Source organism: Cynocephalus volans, chromosome 7, assembly GCF_027409185.1.
Source record: "Cynocephalus volans isolate mCynVol1 chromosome 7, mCynVol1.pri, whole genome shotgun sequence".
NCBI classification, from domain to species: domain Eukaryota; kingdom Metazoa; phylum Chordata; class Mammalia; order Dermoptera; family Cynocephalidae; genus Cynocephalus; species Cynocephalus volans.
In genome coordinates this window covers 92,851,822-92,874,036 of record NC_084466.1, presented here as the reverse complement: position 1 = coordinate 92,874,036, position 22,215 = coordinate 92,851,822, and the positions used below count along the sequence as shown (strand labels likewise).

The following is a 22,215-nucleotide window of genomic DNA, read 5'->3' as shown; positions in this document are numbered from 1 at the left end:
ACCTTCTGAAGCGGTGTTATTCATTTACACAGGAGGCTGCAGGGCCAGGAATGTGTGTTTTGCTCCCCTGTCTCCCCAGCAATGCCTGCCATGCACAGTCAGGGCACACCAGAGGTGCTTAATAAATGCTTGTGCATTGGATGGACACCTACAGGACAGGGAACATGAGTCAAATTAAAGTGGAGCATATAACAGGAACAGGAACAACGGAGGAAACTTAACACCAACATCCAAATTCAGCCCAGACACTGAAGTACACACAGAGCTCCACCTTCTTAGAGACCCAGGCTTCGAGGGGAGCACACAGCCAACTTTGCACATGCGCAACGTGGCTGGTCAGCAGCAGGGCAGAGCAGGACCTCAGCTCTGCTGCCTTCCAAAAGCTGTGCTCAGGACAAAGGCCTGTCCACTGGACAACTAACACCCTTTCCTCATCACCTTGAGACATGTGACAGGAACAAGATTGATGAATACAGCCAGTTAGGCAGAAAATAGCTAGAGCCTGCTGTCTCCGCCACATCCCCCGACCCCCTTTTTTCTCCACTTGAAGCTTTCAAGTCTTGGGAAAGCTGAGGACGATGGGAAGGAGGCAGACCATTAGGCTGAGGCAACAGAACTGTCCTACAGAAGCAAAATGGTTCAATGGTTAGGATCTCCAGTTCCTGAGGCTGGGAGACCAGGTTAAAAGCATCACTTAACTTCTCTAAGCCTCAGTTTCCTCATCTTTACAATCAAAATAGTCACCTCTTTACCTTGCTCGCCTCCTCTGAGGACTACCTAGGGCAGTGGTTCTCAACCCTGGTTATACATGGGAGTCAACTGGGAGCTTAGAAAACTCCTGATGCCCGGTCCGTACCCCCAACTAATTAAATCACAATTGCTGAGTTTCAACCCAGGCATCAGTATTTTTTCAAATGTTTCAAGTGAGTACAACATGCAGCCAAGGATAAAAGCCAGTGATCTAAGAAACGCATGCTTTCTCAGTTGGCAAACGCCTACCCCGTAATCTCAGCAGAGGTTCACTGACATTGGCATTATTATTGCAGCCGCTGTTGTTGGTTGTGGTGGTGGTGAGGGCGCTGTTCAGATGGGTTTTGCTTTGGGTTCAGGGTTTTCAGGGAGAAGGACTATTTTCTGTGCAGTACCACCAAGCTCTTCTGTGTCTCCATGAGGAATACTCTTTCTCTGAGGCTTTCCCATATTCTCCTCTCTGGCCACCTCCCACCCTTTGGCTGTCCCACTTTAATCCACATTCCTGCTCTCTGACCTTACAGGGATTTATTCCTTGCTTTGTCTTTGATGCCTAGGTCTATAAGGCCTTCCCGGTTTGACTAATGCACCTGCCAGCTTAGACCCAGTGGCCACTCACTTTAATCTTCTCTCAATAGCACAATGGAATCCTCTGCCTCCTACAGATTCCCATCCCAAGCTAAAACCAACGTCTGCTTCGGCTTTTCCTGCCAAGCACTGCCAGGAAAACCACAGGGTCATACTGACTGGCTTCATTGTGCTGTCATGGTGCCAACCTCAGCTGCTCCTCACCAACTCTAAGGGACCAAATCCTTTTCCTCCTTTCCCAAACCCTCTGCTTACTTACCTGCTTCTACATCTACCCAGTAGCCAGACTCAAGACTCATTGCCAACCCCTCATTCTTGCTCCATCCACACCTCCTTTCCACCCACCTGGCCCTCAGCCGCTATCTCTTCTACGCTTCAAGTCCACCTCAATTTGTCTCACCCTCCCTACTGACATCACTAAGGCTGCACTGTCCCATCCTCATCCTGTCCTTCTAGTCCACTGAAGTAGCCTTCTTACACAGCACGTGCCTCCATCTCTTCCCACCTCTAAACCAAGTTCCCATTTTTGCCCATTATCATTTTCAAAGAGGAATTTAATCATCCTTTTCCTATAGGTCTTTGATGACTCCCCCAAATCCAAACCCTTAGCAAGGCAACAAATATATGCTCTAGGCCTGTGCTGTCCAATATGGTAGCTTCTAGCCACATGTCGCTATTTAAATTTAAATTTATTAAAATTTTAAAAAAAGGAAAAATTCAGCTCCTTAGTCAAACTTAGCCACATTTCAAGTGCTCAAAAGCCACACATATTCAAGTCATGCACAGATGTCACCTCTCCCTGGAAGCCTTCTCAACTCTTCGAAATACACACAATAAGGAGTCCTCTGTGCTCCTGTTTCAAGCCTGGTCCTTGTCTTATGTGCTGTAATTGCTGATGGGGACACCTTGTTCACTTCTGAGCCTCTCATGCACAGTGAGTGGCTGAATTCAAGTCACCTTTGTGTGCTGGGCCTTTAGAGCACCTGCTGTATAGACAACACCCAGCTCCCATTTCTTCTTCTTCCTTTCCCTTAAGAGCTGCCCCTACTAGAAGGTTAAGCAGGAAGAAACTGTAAGATGCTCATTTCATAACTTGCTATGAAAGCAGAATGCAAGACCACCACATGCTCCCTCTTTTCAGGCACTGACTCAAGCAGCTCTCTGAGAACGGACCCTTCCTCCCTCTGCTCACCCTCCCTTCCAAGATCAGACTCAGCTCTTGTGTTTTAGAACCACAGGGAAACAGTCTGGCAAAAGCCACTGTTGTACCAGCTGATTTAAATTGAAATGTTTTCCCCAGACAAATGCGTGCTAAATAATACACCAGCTCTCCAGCCAAAGGGAAGTGACAGGCGCTCTGTAAATAAAGGCACTTAGTTGCTGGTAAAGAGCTGTAAAGTGGTTCTGAGCTGATGTTTGCTGACCAGCAAGAAGCGGCTTCACCTGCTTTATATAATTGTCACTGCAGTTTTGCCTGCTGTATATTAAAACTGCATCTCATAGACCCAACTGTCACATCGAATATGCCATCCAGCACAGGGGATGCCACCTTTTTCTGTAATTGTTCTTGACAACCAGCCATCACATCTCAGATCTTTTTAGAAAGTGTCTGGCCCAGAATCCCTAGGCTAGGTGGGCTCTGACACCATGTGGGCTAGAAAAATGACACCAAAAGGGAATGTGAAAAGAAGAGAAGAGAAGAGAGAGGTTTTGCTAGCCTAGGAGACCTGATAACATGCGGTGGCCAGTGTCCAATGAAGGCTCTGTTTTCTCAATGGTAAGTCACATTTTTCAGGTTAAATTGTATCATGTTAGAAAAACTTTCCATAAGTTTGCATGAATAGTCTGACCCAAGACCATAACATTTGTCCTGGGTCCACGTTTCTGTCCAACTGGGTTCTGGAGAGATAATAACACAGCTTTCCAGGTAAAGCCAAAGATGGAGTTTCATAAAGGACTAAAAAATACATAGTAATGAAAGCTGGGGTGGTAGCAGCAAGAAATCTATGTAGCTATCACCCAGAGGAAGTTGAATTGTTTCCCAAAATGGTAAGAGTGACAAGAAATCCTTTCTGTTCCCTGTAATTCTGAACCTCTTGGAGCTTGGTCATGCCAAATGCTCAGATGAAAGATAACAAAAGTATCTGATGCCAATGGGCACTCAAAAGGGTCTCAAAGAGGAAAAGCATTAAAAAAAAAATTCAGCTCATTTATCTGGCCCCAGGGGCTAAGAGGAATTCAAGGAGTGGGGAACGGGGTCAGCAGCCCAAGGTGAGCACTAGGGAGAAAGTGACTTCTTGGTGTTGATGGCCACCACTGACCACTGCCTTTGGAAGGTCAGAATGCCACCAGAGGACAGTGTTAGAAACCTAGAACAACAGAGGAACAGGCAGGGTAAGAAAATAAGGGAAATAGGGCTTGGTGGGCTACAGCTTAAACATTTTGTCCTTGAGAGCAAGACACACTGCAGCTACTGGGAGGCACAAGCTCTGCTCCACACTCACCGGGAGCCCATGAAAATCGCCACTGGGAACATAAACACATCCTGTGCCTTCTTTTGTTGTGTGTGTGGTCTAGTCCATTCAGGCCACTATAACAAATATTGTAAACTGGATGGCTTATGGTTGACAGAAACATATTTCTTACACTTCTGGAGGCTGGGAAGTCCAAGATCAAGGCACTAGCAGATTCAGTGTCTGGTGAGAGCTTTTTCTCTGTGTCCTCACATGGTGGGGAGGGGTGAGAGGGTCTCTCTCTCAGACCTCCTTTATAAAGGCATTAATCCATTCATGGGGGCTCCCCTCTTGTGATCTAATCACATATCAAAGGTCCCATTGCCTAACACTTTCACTTTAGGGATTAGGATTTCAATATATGAATTTGAGGGGACATCGACATTCAGACCATAGCAGTGTGTGCATGTGTATATACAAAAAAAAAAGAGTGCCCTTCTTTTTTTCTTTGGAGGAAAAATGAGTGTCCTTTCTCCTACCTCCGTATCTCCGGCCAAAACCTATTTTTCTTGCTTATTCCTGTGCTAAAAGGAATAAAGAAGGCTTTTGAGCACTGGGAAAGGGAAGCATTTTTATCAGTTTGGCCATTATATTAGATCTGACAGGCTTGGATAAGGCGTAAGACAGCTAGAAGGGACACCTATGTCACATGCATATGTAATTCAATTATACATTGAGATTCTGATCTATGGACTTCACAATGATTGAATAAGGAAGAAACAGGCGTGCTGGGGAAAGGCAGTGTTTTCCTGGGCCCTCCTGCCTGCTTCCCTCTCCCCCCAGAGGAGAACTTGGGCTTCCACTTCTTTCCATTCCCCTTGCTGGTTCCTCCCAGGACAGGAGGAACATCTAGCCAGGTTGGTCAGTGTGTTCACTACACTGGTTTTGTCAGTGGAGGATTTATTGTGCCTTAATGCAGCACATACGTGTCACCTGGGGATATTGTTAGAATGCAGATTCTGACCCCTGGGTTTGGGGTGGGCCATGCCATTCTGCATTTCTAACAATCTCCCCCAGGTGATGCCAATACCAGGGCAAGGGCAGCGAGAACATATAGAAGAGCAAGGGCTTAGAGGCAGGGACCAGATGCCAGCTTGCCTCTTCCACCTCCTAGCAGGTTAGCTTACTGTCTTCTAGCATCCTCTCACCTGTGCTGCCTGGACAGGCCGTCCAGGAGGCAGGCTATGCACCCTCAGTGCACAGCTGGCAGGAAGAGCTCAGGGCCTCTCTCACGGCTTTGACATGTTGCTCTCTCTGGTGGGCACAGCTGAGCAAATGGATTCCAATATTTAGATTTGGGGGTTGTGGGGAAGATAGTGGAGCAGAGTGGTCAAAATTAGGCTTCAGCTGTATCAGGGTTGTGTCAGTAGGACAGAAGCCATGTCACATGCAACGCCAAAGTGGAATGTTCTTCAGAGCTTGACCAGAGGTTGCTATGAATCTTAAGACCCTCGGGAAAACCACAAATCCCTGTCTCTGTCCACAGCAGCGAAGACATTGGTTCTCAGGAAGCTCCCCCGAGACCTACTTTGAACCCGGAGTCTGCTCAGGAGCTGACTGCAGCTGCCTCCAAACAATCAAAGCATCTGTCTCTTCCACTTTCCAAACTTCACCCCAGTGCCCAGAGTGATGCAGGAAAGAGGATTCTAGAAACTATTGTTCCTGGCTTTGCTGCAATGCCGATTAGATGTTAGAAGGAGGTGGTGGTGATGCCACCTTGACAAAAGATAGTGTAGCTATCTAGGCTGCATGATCAAGCTGAGCTTCCAGAAGGCCCTGCATCTGGTGGTGGGGGGGAGACACTTGCTCAGCTGTCAATAAGGTGGTGCTTCATATCCCAGTAGCTATAGTTCTCATGGCCTGTGATCCTTCAATCTTCTATCCTGGAACAATGGAATTCAGGCCCCCATCAGGCAGCCAATGCTCCCCATCCAGTATATGACAAGATCCTAAAGATCGTGGCAAGCCTACACAGAGGTGTCGCTCAGAGGAAAATGCTTCCCATTCTCTCCTGCCAGATCCTGATTACTGAGGTTGTTTGTTCCAGGGTTTTTGCTGTGCTGCCTCTCTGAGACTGCCAGGTGACATCTTTACTTGTAACCACCTGCCCAGGAGCCCAGAGCGAATGACGGGGAAGAATGGGTGCAGAGCAGAAAGGTAGATGTGTGTCCTGTAAGGCTGTCGTGCCTTCTGTAGGAAAATGCATAGGCTGACAAGTGTTACCTCTTCTTCAATGACTTTTAGTGTCCAAATAGTCCCCACACTCCAGAGATCACCATCCCTAGGTCGGCAGAGTCTTAGACCCAGCTCTAACACTAGCAAAGCTTAACACTCTCATCCCAGCTCAATGGCAAAAACACACACTGGGGGGAAACATTAGGAATTGTGCAGCCAGCATCTGTTCAGGGCTCTGACATTTGGCTGATGACCCTGGTCATAAAGCCAGTGGTTGGGAAGACTGAGGGGTGGCCACTTAAGGGCTTATTTATTCTGAGAAGGCAACCTAATCTGTGTGTGGGTGATCAGGTCTCAAGCCTGTGTCCCGGGATGGAAAGAAGAGGAAGCAGATGCCCCTTTGAAAGCCACCACGGTGACCGCAGGTTTCTCTGCCAGGCAGGCTGATGTGAGCCACTTTGAATTACTGAGTGAAGGATATCCCTCTTGCCAGCCCCTGTCCCCTGTAGGCACAGCAAAGAAGTATTACAGGCTGTCCTTACCTTGGGAATTAGCCTGCAAGACCCCGATGCTGTCATCAAACTGCATAGATTTGATGTTGAGTGACGCCAAGATGCATTCCTTGTCCTGCAGCGAAGTATCATCAATATTATTCTGATTGGCTGACAGGATAACGCACATGTCACAGAGGTTGATGTTGACAGCCCTTAAATCAGCCCGACTTAATGGCGTACCCTTTGGCATAGAGGAATGAAAGAGAGAGAGAGAGAGAGAGAGAGAAAGTAAAAGTGAGACCAAGAGAGGAGAGGGAAAGAGGAAAAAAATAAAAACAAATTAAAGATTGAGCAGGAGCTTTGGGAAATTATTTAACAAGTATCTTTTTTATGCCTTGACATTAAGCTGGCCTAACTACGTTCAAGGGAATAGGAGCTATGTGCTAATGTAAAGGGTAGTCGGTGCTGATGGCAGCATTTTAGGCTTGCTCTCAATACTCAATCAACCTATTACTAACAAACGCAGTGGAGGAATAATGCCAGGGTTTTACATCTTCTTCCTGCCTGGAAATTGTCTTGATTTAAGTAACTGTCCTGTGGCAACCTCTGGCTTTCAGAATGTAACGAGGGGGTGGATTGTAAATGCCTGTTTATTTAATAGCAGGTCACTTCTGTCTCAGGCGAAAGACAGCAGTTCCAACGAGAATTTCCAGTGCAGCCAAGGGGAAGTCGCCGGTGCCCATGGAGTGATGAGGGGCTGAAGGCTCTGCTCAATTTGGAGGTTAGGGAAGGAACTGGAAGTAATGTGCATCTTCAAAGGGGGGATGCAAAGGAGTAAAGCTTCACTTCATATAATTTTATTGCATATTTTCAGCAAGAAAAAAAAAAAAAAAACAAGGAAATTGCCTAATTGCCCAACGACATAGGAATGGTTCAATATACTATCGGACATATATGCAATAGAAGAGTATGCAGTGGGTTAAGAGACTGAGCTAGTTCTCCACATGGCCATCAACTGGGAAGGATCTCCAAGACAGAGGGGAGGTGAAAAAATTTCTAGAACCGTTCAAAAAGTATAGTTTCATTTATATTAATAAAAACACACAATGAAACTATACATTTATAAATGCATGTAAATTCAGACAGAAAGCACAGGAAAAATACACACTAAGCTAATAACAATAATTATCTCTGGGGAGAGGAATTGAAAGGATGAAAAGGGAAGTTTGCTATTGATTTCATATAGTTGTGTATTGTTTGAATATTTTATAACAAGAACATATGTGATATTACTGGTACGATTAAAAATAAATAAACCAGTAAACATATTTTTTTAATGACATGGTAACAAGGAAAAAAAAAAAACAGTGGAAACCCCCCAGATCGAAGGAGGTAATGACAAAGATGTGGGAATGCAACTGTAGGTAAAATAGAAGGGTTAGTAGTGCTGAAGGAGAATCTGTGACCTCTGCATGCCCTGTGTCCTAAGGAGGAGCCACAGCAAAACTAATCAGGCCCTCCCATGCCAGAGCTCCACAGGGGCCATGCAGCAGCACTGTGGGGCTCCCATCCAGCCTCCCTGATCCTCCAGCCTGAATCTAGCTTCTGCTTTGCCTGCATGAAGACGCGAGTTGCCCTCAGCTCACTGACTGTGAAGGGCAAAGGTTTGCCCACTGCCATATACATATCTAGATGTCTTCCTCTGGTCCCCCTTCCTAGAAAAGTGACTCTGAGAAGATAGGACTCAGCTGCAGAGATCGAGCCCATCAACCCTCTTTTATGACTCAGTGGCAGTCATGATTCTAACTTCAACCCCCAAAATATTGCTGCAGCTGTGGAGGAAGGAGCATTTACTGATATGGGTGCTGGAAAGCTACTAGTTCCAGGCTCTGAAGAAGTATCTTTTGAGAGAAGAATGCCCTCTTTTCCTGTGATCTCTTGCAACAAAATGTCTGACCAACTTCCTGAATCATGTGGCCAGTACATAAGGTTCAACTGCCTACATACATATTCTTTCAATTTTCACCTTGCAGGGAATCCAGCAGTAATCGTGTTATAAGACAATCCCTGTGCAGTTGTATACATAGGATTTCAAACCACAAGAAATACAAATGACATACATAGAAAGCTTTTGCATTTCTCTGGATTGGTCTTATATATAGGGTGCTGTTTAAACACTGAAATATGTGAAGACATAAGCAAAGGCCCATTTGTGCAAATCTGTTGTGCTTGAAAACACTAAGTTTTGGAGGATTTGAAAAAGCCTGAAAATATGAGAGCTCATTCATACATATGAATGCAGGTGAGTGAATATGTACATGGGCAGGCAGAAGGAAACACACACACACACACACACACACACACACACACACACACACACACACACACACACACACATGACACATGTATCCCAGCAAAATAATAAGCTCTTTACAAAGACAGAGGTCAGGGGGCCATGTGGAAGAGCACAGGAAGGAAGATAATTATGGAAATATATAATCAAATCTACCATATTTCTGAAATCAATGAAGTATATATATGTTTATACTCTTCTACATGCATGACTATTTGTTTTTCTATAGGTGACTATTTTAAACTACTTGTGTTCACTAAAGCAGTGGGTTTTTGGCCCTGCATCCAAAAGAGATCTGTTTGATATTTTTCTCACACTTTTAAATATTTACTGAGTACCTATTTTGCCAGTCATATAAAGACAAATGGTGGCTATTAATGGGTACTACTTGTGGATAGATTCTTAAGTGTTTTTTAATGAATTACATTATTTGGCTCTTTTTTCCCCCCATTTCTGAGATTCTGGAAACTGATAACAGAAATCATGGAATTTAGCTCCACAAGTAGGGAAAAATCCAGGCCTCCTGACATGTAGAGAAATCCATGTCAAGATTTAGGGATATGAATTTCCAATAAAAAAAAAAATGCTTGGAGGATAAGTGATATTTGCATGAACTTCCTGACACGGAGAATTACATCAAATGTTGAAATGCACGATACTCTGTAATTTTTTGTTTGTGGAAAATATATGATTATGATTAGGAAGTAGTCAGTTACATGTCTCTCAGAGCACGTAACCCATATCCTTACACTAAATGGTGGAGTCCCAAACTTTTCCTTCTAGGTTGGGGTCCTGGTGTTTTGCAGTCAAGAATATCGCATGCATACATGTGCAGACACAGACAAATACACACACACAACCATGAAAGCTGAGCTAAGCTTCTAAATGAATGGGGCAGACGCATTGGCCAATCCCTTCTATACAGCAGAAAGAAAAAACTCTGTTATTTGCGTATATTTACTCGAAAACAGAAGGTGGTACAGACTAAGGCTTCCCCAAGTATTAATAATACCATAAGTAACATGCTACAAATAGTTCTATAATTTCTGTAAGTAAATTCTTACAATAAATATCATAATATTGCAATGGTCTAGGTTTTACGTAGGCAAGGAGAGAGTGTTTAGACAGTGATATGGTTAATACACCTGTACAAGCTGAACTTCATCCCTGATGAGGGACGGAACCTGGCTGTAAATTCCTTTTAATAAGGTCTCCCAGGGTTTGGATTTTCCTTGACAGAGCACAGAGGAAGGGCTGAGTCCTCAGGCCCATACCCAGATGAAGAAGCAGAGGCATGATCAAAGCTGCAACTATTACGTCCACCTGGGATTTTGTTTTGTAAATGAAAAGAAGAGGGAAAAAAGCATCAATAATGTGACCTTGGACTTACAGGCAATATGGACACTTTGGGGAAGTTATGAAGCGTCTCCCATTCCCGCTTGAGGTACTCAATGGAGCCGACGAACACAATGTGTTTGAGCTCGTGGTAATGGAAGTTGCTGGCACGGAGTGGCATCACCAGGTTCCGGAGGCCAATCAGGGCTGAGCTGACATCACCAAAGATGCAGACCACCACATGGCCACTCAGGACGGTCATGGCGGCTTCGCTGCGAGTCTGCAACAGGGAGAAGCACAGGAGCATCGGAGAGAGGACTCACTGCGTTGTCCCAAAGAAGGAAGAATCATTCGTGCAAGGGATATAGCAGACACTTGCTGAGTGCTTACCACGTGCTATCACTTTTATTGCATCAATGCTATATGCATGACACGTGCATATGTGCGTATATATATTTATGTAATAATGTAGGTAAACCTTATATCCACACATATCCCTACCTTCTTTGACAAAAGAGTTAAGAAAGATATGCCATACATACATGTGAGCATAAGATCTTTCAGGGTGATTTGGGGGCGGAGGGGGGGCGGAATAAGAGGAAAAAGAAATATTTATGTTATTTGGAAAGGGAAATCTTAGTCCCAATGAAATTGTTGATAAAATAGGATGCTTTTTCGGTTCTCCTGCTGAATGATGATAAAATAATCAGATTTCCTTGTTGGTCTCAGCTGGAGAAATCTGAGTTTTGAGTTCCAGACTTATTGGTGAGATGTCACAGTACATCACAGCACCAGTAGGTAGAACATGATAGATAGCCAAAGCCAGAGGCTGGCAAACCATGGCCCGAAGGCAAAATCTGGTCCACTACATACTTTTGCATGTCCAATGAGCTAAAAATGGGTTTTGCACTTCAGAATTGTTAAAAAAAAAAATCAAAAAAAGAATATTTCATAATATGTGAAAATTATATGAAATACAAATTCCAATAAAGTTTTACTGGAACACAGCCAAGCTCATACATTTAGGTATTCCTTATGGCTGCTTTCATACTACAACAACAGAATTGATTAGTTGAGACAGAGATCATATGGCCCACAAAACCTGCATTATTCCTTATACAACATTTTACAGAAGAGGTATGCTGACCCCTGTCCAATGCTGCCTTGGGGTTTCTAGAGCATTCCTGGAGGGGCCCAACTTATATAAGTCATTCAGAGAAAGACCCCCCATTTAATTATTAATTAATGATTAACGCTTAATTAATACAAGGGGGTCTTTATTTTAATAAAGACCCCCTTTTAATAATTAGAGTTAGGGTTAGGGGTTAGGGTTAGGGTTAGAGATAGATCAGTAAGAGCAACAGGCCAATGTCTTCCCTCAACTCCAGGCCTAATCTACCAAGGAAACAGATGAAAGAATACTATCACCCCTTTTAGAAGGGGACCCCAGCTTTCCAGGAAATGCAGATGGTTGGCCACCGCTGTGCTAAGGAAAAGGACAACACAAGGAGGCCAGCTGTGGGCCCTTCTCTGCCTCTCCTTATGGCCCAATGCAGCCCATCTTCCCTTCCTTCCTCCCCGTCCACCCACGGCATGCCTGGGTTACCCCATGTGGCTCACCACACTTGGGTAGAGGCATACTAATGTCCACTGCACACATCAAACTCTGCTTGACTTAATCCTGAGAACTGACCAGTGTATCGATTGTTTAAATGCCAACATTGCAATTCACGACAATGTCAGGGTGATTACAGTGACCCCCAAGGAGAGGAGGAAGCTACCTTTCGCTCCCTGATCGTTAGAATAAAGCAAGGGCTGTCACCATCTTTGGTTTCCCTCTGCAACAATACAGGGAAACCTGAGACCCAGCCTGTAAGAAATGTCTTATTCATTGTGACCCAGGGGGACCCACTGGGGAGCTCACATCACATATCACTGCTTCATGGAGAAGACCTGGATTCAGATATCTGGGCCGCGTGGAAGTGTGAGTGCCTGGGTACCACCAGCAGAGAGTCAAGCAGTCTGGAATGTGCTGTGACAGGGCTCCTAATTATTTTTAATTGGCCAAGTCACTCAGGAGGCTAGCTCCCTTCAATAAGCCAGAGGAGTGCAAACTGAGTCTGGGGTAGAAGCTGGAAATCTAGAATGGGGGAGGTGGGGAAGTCACCAGTTAGTAGAGAGGCCAAGGCACAGATGCTGACCCCAGGAGCTTAGATCGGGGGATCAAAACCCAAACCTCAAACCAGCCACAGCAACATCACCTGGAGAACCTTGTAAAGCTCTGAGCCTCAGCCCTGGAGAGTCCAATTGTGCCAGGTTTAGGGCCCACTAGAGAAACCACCCATGTGTTTCTCTATGCGTCCTGTGCTTCTTATGCATCCTTGAAGGCCCAACCCAAGCTGAGCCTAAATGACCTTAAATCTCTTCCAAGCACACCCTCTTTGTACCTGATGGGACTACCCTGACCACATAATCACATACTAGACATTCTCCCCTAGATTTGGATAGGACTTTGTGCTTGCATCACTTAGCATTAAAAATATCACTTCAGGCTGTCCAGTTAGCTCAGTGGGTTAGAGCATGGTGTGGATAACACCAAGGTCCAAGGTCTGATCCCTGTACTGGTCAGCCACCAAAAACAAATGAATATATTATTTCATGGGTACATTTTATATCTTCTCTCTATTTACATGGTGATTTTCATGAGATTGGGACCATCTCTTAAATATTCTAATCACCAAAGCAGTTAGTATGTATGCCTAGTGGGTACACCCAACCCCAAAGCATCTTCCTATCCTCCTCTCTTCTCCAATGTCACTTTAGAGAGGGCTTCTTGGATCACAGTGGCCAAAGAGCATCTCACAGTCCCTTTTTAGCCCACAGCAATGCTTTAATTTTTCCATAGCACTTTATCAATATCTGAAATGTTATTATGTACTCATCTGTTTACCTGGAGATCTTTTTGCCCCCTCTAGAACCCAAGCTCTAGGAGAGCAGTCATTGTCAGGGGATGCACCTGCAGCAACAAGAATGGTGTGTAGTACGTAGTAGGCCTGTTATGAATGTTTTGTTAAATGATATTATTTTTCAGATGAGAGAAGTAGTAACTCACCTCCCTAAACTTTTTCATGCTGGTAGGAGATGTTGATGGGATGTCAGCTGGCATGCACTCTTCAGGAATACCTAGGCAAGCTATCAAAACCATGGATCTCGGATAGGACACCCAGCCTATGACCTACCACAGGTGGTAACACCAGGCTGAGTTTAGACCACCAGAGCAAAAGTGTTGTGGGTACAACAACGTCAGAACATAGATACATGCAGCAGCTTCATGGTTAGAACCATTTGCACTCTTGTTAAGTTGGACAATGGCTGTTTGTTGAGAATTCTGGCTTTCTGTGCTTTTGCCTATATCTTTCAACTTTTGAGACAGCCTTTAGCATGATGCTGTGTTGGCCATTCATGCTTGTCTATATTTAAATCAAGAAAACACACACATAGACAAAACACAGGGGAAAATCTAGTGTATTAAAGCACAAAGCCGCTCTGAGGACCTGGAACAATCCTTGTTTAGGAACGGTGGTCCTGACATCAGGAATGATAGGATTCTCCTGGCAGACAGAAAGGAATAGCCCTACAGCAATCTGGAATTAGAGGCGCAAGAGAGGAAGAACCCTTCCTCTTGACTTTCCTGATTATTAATCCATTTTTCATGGATTAGCAAGACAACAAACTATAACAAAGCTGACGTACGCATTAAAACCTAAAGCTGTTAATCAGACAAGTGCAGAGAGGAGAATGGATTGTTATTGATGCTGGCATTCCTGGGACAGACTGGGAGAAGCCCACTGCTGCTCCAGAGAGGTTCACAGGCCATCCATGAAACAGAGCTCAGAGCCCCAGCCTCCCCAGGCTTCGTCACTGTCATCCTGGGCAAATGCACTGTGTGCAAGGAAGAATCACAAAGGCACAATACCGTTATCTGAAAGGATGCAAACATATTATATACAGATAATAATACACGCAGCATTCAGATTTCTTCATGGCATTAGTAATAAGGATAATAACATGCACTTCTATTGAGGCATATGTTGAGTTTACATCTTCACAACAACCCTATGAGTTATGCTCATTTTCATCTCATCTTCTCACAGATAAGAGAACTGAAGTGCAAAGAGTTGAGAGAAAGCCATGTGGCTACTGAAAAGCACAGGCAGGCGCTGGCCGCAGAGCTACGTCCACAGGAATCAGGCACATCCGGCCTCCCGTGATGCCTTTCACACAGCACACGTGGTTGTTCACTATTGTAATGAGCCAGTCAGAATTCAAAGATAGAAAATTCTTGGCTCATGTTCTAATCAGAGTTCTTGCTGCTTCAATCTATATTCAGAATTCTAATCATCAAAAGTAATTAGGACCAGGGGACTGTATCATCCCACTATCCAGTTAGGAAAACCTCATTCCCAGCAAATGTAGTTTGAGCCAGAGTGGACGACATCAGTTCCTCGGTCCCTCACTTACCAGGATGACTTTCTCTATCTCCTTGGGTGCGCACCAGTGAAACATCCCAGTGGAGTCATACTTCTTCACGTTGGAGTCCATGTTGTCAATCTGATCATTGCCAGGAATTAACAAGGGGTCGTGCCTGGGGAGAAAAGGACAGGAAAACCTAAGTGAAAAATGTGATAAATTATAAATGGAAAGTGCCCCCTGAGTTCCATCTCAGAGGATGAAAGCTGCAGAGGAAGTCATTGTCACTGGAGGCCATTCTTTTGCTCGCAGAATCCATCCTTTGATGGACAACTGCCCCAAACCACCGCCACCTAGCTGGAAGAGCAGCTGACCTTTGTCGCATAATAATTCTGCCTTTCTCCTGCTCCTCTTTTCCTAAATGGTTTTCATACAGTTTTTTGGATTCAGCCTCCCTTTTAATGGCCATCACTACACCTCTTCCTCTCACTTTACCAGCTATTCGATCTCTCCAGCGCATGCGTGTGTGGTGCACGCATGCACGCACACGCGCGCGCGCGCGCACACACACACACACACACACACACACAGGTTGCTATTAGCATTGGCAATGAAGAGGAAGGAATAGGAATAGAGCCTCATGCTGACTGACTGGCATGAGGATGGAAAGCCAATTACTCCCTCTTCCTGACTACAACTTCTGACGTGATGCTCTTCGCAGTAAAAGCTTTAACAGGCTGCACTTTAAATATTTTAGCAATTTGCCCAATCAGATTTTGCTCTTCCCGGCTGAAGCCCTTTAAAGATTCAGCAGTATGTCACTTCAGAGCAGATTGACTACCAAATGCCCACATCTGGAATACATGATTTCAATACTAAACAACACCCTCTCTCCTTGCCTTAACAACTGAATCTGCACTAACCATCCAGGGATGGGCCCCCAGCCCCACGTTTGACTCCCAATGGCAGGATTCCTCGGATGAGAGCCTCAAGCTCAGATGCATCTTAATAAACTTGTCTTGAATTCTCAGGGCTACATTCACCCTCTCATGCCTTGCATATATGTGGAAACAGAAGATGCTTCTATAGAGGACTCCCGTCCAGTGGGTCGGCAGAGCCTCACTGACAACTTTAAGAATTACAATAGAATCAGGCAAGTCTGACAAGCTTACAGCACAAAAAATAAGCTCGTGCATCTTGGTTCATAGTCATTGTCCATTCTATCTCTGATAGTGATTCAGCCCCTCAGTTTTGGGGGAGGTCACTGTTGGTTTTTCCAAAATTGACCACATATAATTAGGACACTGTCCCAGGTGTACTTAGCTATCCTTGCAATGAAGCTGTCTTCCTTGGATAGTAATGTGAACTTAAGATGGAAAATATAAATAGGTTCAAATACCAAAAATGTATTGTAAAATGATTTTGCCTTTTAAATTACCTATTTCATGCATCAAAGGGTGACCTTTATTTAGTTTTTAGCATTTGTCCCTCAAATTTCTCTGATGTTCCCCGTTTCTATGTCCAAAACACAGGGAGTGGGACAGTAATCTCTCTCATATGGTCCACAGACCTAGAATTAAGCTCCAGGCTATCTACCATGACCCTCCCTACACTCACCCCATTCCCATATAAGACGGGAAAACTCTCACTGCATTTACTTAATCCTGAGAATTTGCTTTTAGGCTACACCTTATGAGGCAATTCTGCAAAGTTATCTTCCATGAACATGCAAGTTTACTATAGAAACTGTCTTATCTGATCTTAAAAGGAGAAGAGCAATTCAGCTCAGAGCAGCATCTCCGTGGCTGGGTTGTTGGGAGATCCTGAGGTGTCGTAAACTACCAGGTCACCTTTCAAATACTGAACTTGGTCAAAACTATTAAAATAGAAAGATAGTCGCTGATAAGAACTGCTCATGGATTGGGGTGAGAGCAAACTTTAAAGTTTCTTTTTTTCTTTTCTTTCCCATCCTTGACGAATCTTTAACAGTTCCATAGATATGTGTTATCTGGGACAGGCAAATAAACAGAAGCCACCATAGAAAAGAGGTTTGAGAAAATGAACAAAATGAACTCTTCCCAGCCCTTGAAGAACATATTTCAGTCACAAGAGAGTCTTAATAAACTTGCCCTGAAGATACAGAGCCAGGCTCAAATTCTCTTGTCCCGTTTATTGGTTGGAGAGAAGGTATAACACCTGCTCCCGGTGCACTCAGGATTTAAAAGATGCCCAGGACTATGTTCGCATACTATTAGCAAGCAAGCAAAGTATACAGTAAGCTGGCAAAGAAAAAAAAAAAAAAACGTCTTTTTAGAAAAGGTGTGCCTTAGGAGAGAGGAGATATGTTTTGGTCTGATACGTTTGGTTCTTCCTGGGAAGGAATCATTCCTTGGTAACAGTGGCCTGCAACCCTCTTCTTAGAAAAGTAAATAAGCAAGACTGATGATCAATCTTCCCTCAAGGAAAAGAAAAAATAAAGCTAATGTTGAGTGTCATTAACTGGGGTGGGCTTTTGGAGAAACTGGGTATAATTTGACACGAGGGCTACGAGCCATGATTTGAGCTGGAGCATCAAGAAGGATCCAGGAAGTCTCAGAGGTATGCCATGCTACACTCTGCACTCCCCACAAATCTCTCAGCCTGGCTGGATAATTTAAATATAAATCATCCAGCATTTCCCCCAAAGGGTCTGATCTGAAAAACATCAAAAATCTCCCTGAACAAAGATATTTCCTTTTCTGACTAGCCATGGTATCTGGAATTCTAACTTTGGTTTCTTGCATCAGCAAAGCAACCAATAAACATAAATCCTCTACTCTGAGCCAGGAATGGAGGATACAGTAAAATTAAGACAGAGTCCCTAATCAAAGAGAGGTTCACAAGACAGCAGGAGAGAAAAAAATGTAAATCAATAGTTATGATGCACTGTGGTGAGTGTGATAGCAAAGTAAAGTACGAGGTAGTGTGAAAACACCAGGAGAGAAGCTGTTCATTGCCTGGTATTTGAGTAGCATCAAGGAAGGCTTTGCAGAGAAGGAGCATTTGATCTGAGCCATGAAAGGCGAGGAAGAAACTCAGCACATTTTAGTGTTTATCCTCTAGTAGCCTTCAGGATCCACTCAGAGCATTAAGACCCAAATGTGAAGGGCCTAAGAATGGCACCCAAAATTATGGTTGCAGATGTCAGGTATACTTTTGCCTAACCTGATGTATAGAAGTTCAGGCCAGGTATACCAGCTGTCTTCAGATGTGCAATGGCAGTCAAGCCAAAGATGGATTCAAGTGATCAAGTATAACAGATTGAGAGAAAACTAGGAATGATGTGTGAGATTTAGACAGAGCAAAAGTCATGCTTCAAAAAGAAGAAGATTGTTATAAAAATTGGAGCTTTTTCAAAAATGAAATGAGTTGTTTCCCTGACAGTGGATTTCCTATCATTTGAGACATTCCAGAAGAGCTAGGGACATAGAAGAAACTTAATTAGAAGTGGTGGGTGAGCCTAGATCATCTTTAATGTTTGAAGCAGAGTGCTCTCATTGGGGAGAGAAGTAGCTAGAAGGATTTTGGAAGGACCGGGCCACTTTGGGCATCAGAAGGCCAGAGGACACTGAGTAGGTAAAGTAAGGTTGTTGCAGCAAAGATGAGAGATAAGAAGCTCTAAAGACTGATTCCTGAGCAGTTCCATTAAGGGCCAGCGCTGTTCCACATTCACTGGGAGGAAGCCTGGAATGTGTATCATTCCAGCAACAAGAGAGTCTGTAAATACTTTGGGCCAGACAGAATGTATTTCTTTAGCATGGCGGCTACCGTAGTAATTTCAAGTGGCTTAGGTTGACTTATGCTGCAGATAGATCATTGGCATAGGTGGAGAGTGAAGAGTCAGGTGTCCACACCTACTTCTGCTTCTAAATAGAGGTTTCTGCAGTTCATATTACCAGAAGAAAGTCTAAGCACCTGCCATTGAGCACACCAACCAACACCACTGTGGGCCAGGGAGGCCCCGAGGAATCAGGCAGCTTGTTGTACGAGCAGAGGAGGATCATTGGAAACCTCCCCGAGCGACGCATGCCAACACCTTCCGTTTATACGATGACAGGGAGCCACTTTCAAAGACTCGCACACTCCTCAAAGGCCACGTCGTTGGAACCGAGGACCAATATTAGACATTGGGCTGACTTTACATATTTCTTCAACTCACAAAGTAATCCCCAGTTCCCATAAAATGTAGCATAATTAATTCAAGGCTCATTTGTCACTTACAACTTAGCCAGTGTACGTTCATTATTTTAGGGTACTAGAAACTCTGTGACGTGCCTGTACTGTTGTATCATTGTTACGGGCTGCACTGTGTATCCCCCAAATTTGTATGTTGAAGTCCTAACTCCCAGTCCCTCAGAATGTGACCATAGTTTAAGATATGGTCTTTAAAGTGGTAATTAGATTAAAATGAGGTCACTGGGTGGGCCCTAATCCAACATATCTGGTGTCCTTATTAAAATAGAAAACTTGGACACAGACCAGGTAGAGAGAGAAGAGGATGTGAAGACACAGGGAGAAGACAAAGACCTGCAAGCCCAGGAGAGAGGCCTGGAGCAGACCCCTCCCTCACAGCCCTTAGAAGAAACCAATGCTGCTGAGACCTCGATCTTGGACTTCCAACCTCCAGAACTGTGAGAAAACCAACTTCTGTGAAGACACCGGGGCTACTTTGGTATGGCATTATGAGCAAATTAATACAGCAGTCCATCTTGAAGCAAAACAGACACAATGTATCAGATATGCCCTCCCTGATGGCTGGGCTTCCCTTCCTGAACCTTAGGGCTTACTGTTCATTTAAGGGAAAAAAAAAAGCATCCTGCCGCTATTTTAAGAACACATGGAAATATACCAGTAATACACAATATCTTCTTCAAAGAGTTTGTGCCAGTGTCCATCTCCTCCCCGTTTTGCCCCACCCCCTCCCTCCCACCAACACACTTGCACAATTAGATCTGCTCTGCCAGAGAGGTACCTTCTCCCTGGTCCTCAACTTACACCTGAATTTCAGGATGAATACAGATGACTGCCCAACCTAAATCAAAGAGAAAGCCTTCATACCAGCCAGTAAATATGGTCGGTCAAAGTAAGAGTCAGTCTCCAAAGGGGGTCTTTGGGGGTTGATACCACTGAGGGCAGAAAACCACCATTTCCTTAGTGACAATATATCATGGCGGTTAAGTGCTCTGGCTCTGGAGCCAAAATGCCTGCCTTTCAAGTCTTGGTTCACTTTGCCTCAGTTTCTTCATCTGTAAAATGGGAGGATTAACCATCATCATTATTCAATGGATTCAAATTGAGGATTGCACGAGTAAGGAGATGTCACACCCTGTGCATAGGATCTGACAAAGAGCATGTCCTCAATAAGTATTAACTACTATTATTATCATTTGTTATACTTTGCTTAGGACCCACTCATATATTTGTAGCTCTGATTATGGTGAAAGGAGGCAGGAATGGCAGAGAAGTTCAATAATAAAGATATAGGGTTACTATTACTACTTTTACTACTGCTGCTGCTGCTGCTGCTGCTGCTGCTGCTGCTGCTGCTGCTATTGTTGCTGCTACAAGGAATAGCTACCATGGATTGAACCCTTACAGATATTGCTGTGCTAAAACTTTTACCTGCATTTTATAATTTGCTCATCATAATAACACTTGCAGGTAATTTCTGTTATTATCAACAGTGTGTATAGATGGGAAAGAGAGTGGGTAAGTAACTTGGGTCAGGTGGCACAGCATATGAGAGGAGAGGCAAGACTTTAATGAAAAGATCTGCTTGACTGCAAGCCAGTGCTGCTGGGCCCCCACCCTGTATCCCCCAACTTGTAGAGAGTGGCTGCATCTTGGTCATTTTCCACTGTAGTGCACCCAGCCACAGTGCCCTGCGCTGCTGAGACAGGGAAACCAGCAGAGTGGGCATTTACGAAATGCACAGCTTGTGTGAATAATCAGTAGGAAATTACTCCGTGAGCCCTTGTCAGGACGATACTCTAGGGAAAGGCTCAATGATCAATTATGGATTGGCAAGTTTTTGTCATGTCCCAAATATCTGAAAGCTCACTTTAGGAATACCCACCTTTTTATAACAACAGAGAAGCCCCAGTGAATTAAATTTTTCATATGTATGCTCCTTCCGTCTCAGCTCATACCTCCAACGTCCACAGCTAGAAATTAAGCATGCCTGACTTCGAAGAAAGAATGAAAGACTTTTGTTTTGAGAGTTTGTGGAGCAAGGAATGCCACTTGCCATCAATTAATCTCAGGAAGTGAACTAAATGCCCTGCTACAGCAGAAACACAAAAAGCTTGCCTTGAAGACAACAGCCTAAAGCAAAACCACAAACCCCTTTTCTAGCAAATCTGCTGTGAGGAAGCCGCTATTATATTTTAAAGAGCACAGTTCCCCTTACAGGCAAGTACAGCAAATCCCGCAAATCCCAGTGTGTTCTGTGGCACTGGGCTCAACGCTGGACTTCAAAAATTTACATTAAAGTATAAGTAACCAAAGAAATAAACATAAAAGTTATGAAAAAGGAAAGTTGCAGAATGGCTTGAAAATTGCCTCCTTTGCTCTGCTTGATTTTAGGACCTCCTGTCTTATCACACCACATGGCTTTCTGGTCATTACAGCATCCCATCCCGATTAAGGGCAACCCTGCAGTGGTCTCCCTGGGAAATGGGAGCTTGATAAAATGTAAGTGAATTTCTCATCCTCTGCAGGCCTTTCCTCCAAGGGCAAAGAGTGATTTTATGTAGCATCTACTACATCAGGCCCTATGGGGGATACTGGGACCATTTCTCAGGCCTGGCAGTTCAGCCCAAATGTTCTTCATGAAGTCGCAGTCCCAGACAACCCCAGAGACACAAGTTTTTTTCCTTTCCTAGAAGCTCCTACAGAAATGTGGGATGATCCTTCAGAGCCAATAGTTTGCATGTCTGTCTCATCCATTAGCTTCTTTAGGGCAGGGATCTCCTATTTTACTCATTTTATTTCCAGATTCCACTGGAGGACACAGGAGTTGCTCGATAAGCAACCAACCTAACAAAAGGAGCCAATACATGATCTCTAGTCTCTGAACACTCTTGAGTCAGTCAACAGAGATTCACCAGACCTTTTATGAAGACCAGAAAATGTGCCCACAAGGAGCCCATTCCCCTTTGATATCCTGTGACAATTTGTTTTGGACTCTTGAACTGTTTTTCACTTACAGGGACTGTATTTGAATTAGGATGTGGAGTATTCACCATAAAAAAGGGCATTGTGATGTGAAGGGAAACTCTAAAATATGTCTCTAGCCAGTCAAGGCTGCCTGGAGTTTGCTGGAGTTTGCTGGAGCCAGCTGCTGTAACTAATCAGCAGGGAGGACTCATGTGTGATCCTGACAGTGATCAAGACAGATGTCCTTAATCAAGCAACTATTTAGCACTCCAGTACCAAGTCTGAACATTTCTGGGTCGTGGGTCACCATCACGTCAAGCTTGACACGCTGCTCTCATTT

At 44.2% G+C, this 22,215-nt stretch overlaps 1 protein-coding gene across 8 annotated transcripts in view; it reads right to left on the bottom strand.

The window, feature by feature from the left end:
* KCNMA1 (potassium calcium-activated channel subfamily M alpha 1) overlaps window positions 1–22,215 on the bottom strand; it is a 701,659-nt gene that overhangs the window by 57,747 nt on the left and 621,697 nt on the right. For all 8 annotated transcript variants that reach the window (XM_063102675.1, XM_063102667.1, XM_063102668.1 and 5 more), the window contains 3 exons: window positions 14,730–14,853; window positions 10,264–10,488; window positions 6,569–6,761 (listed from right to left, as the gene is read on the bottom strand). In XM_063102675.1, the coding sequence (XP_062958745.1) occupies window positions 6,569–6,761; window positions 10,264–10,488; window positions 14,730–14,853 (542 nt within the window). The remainder of the gene's footprint in view (window positions 1–6,568; window positions 6,762–10,263; window positions 10,489–14,729; window positions 14,854–22,215) is intronic.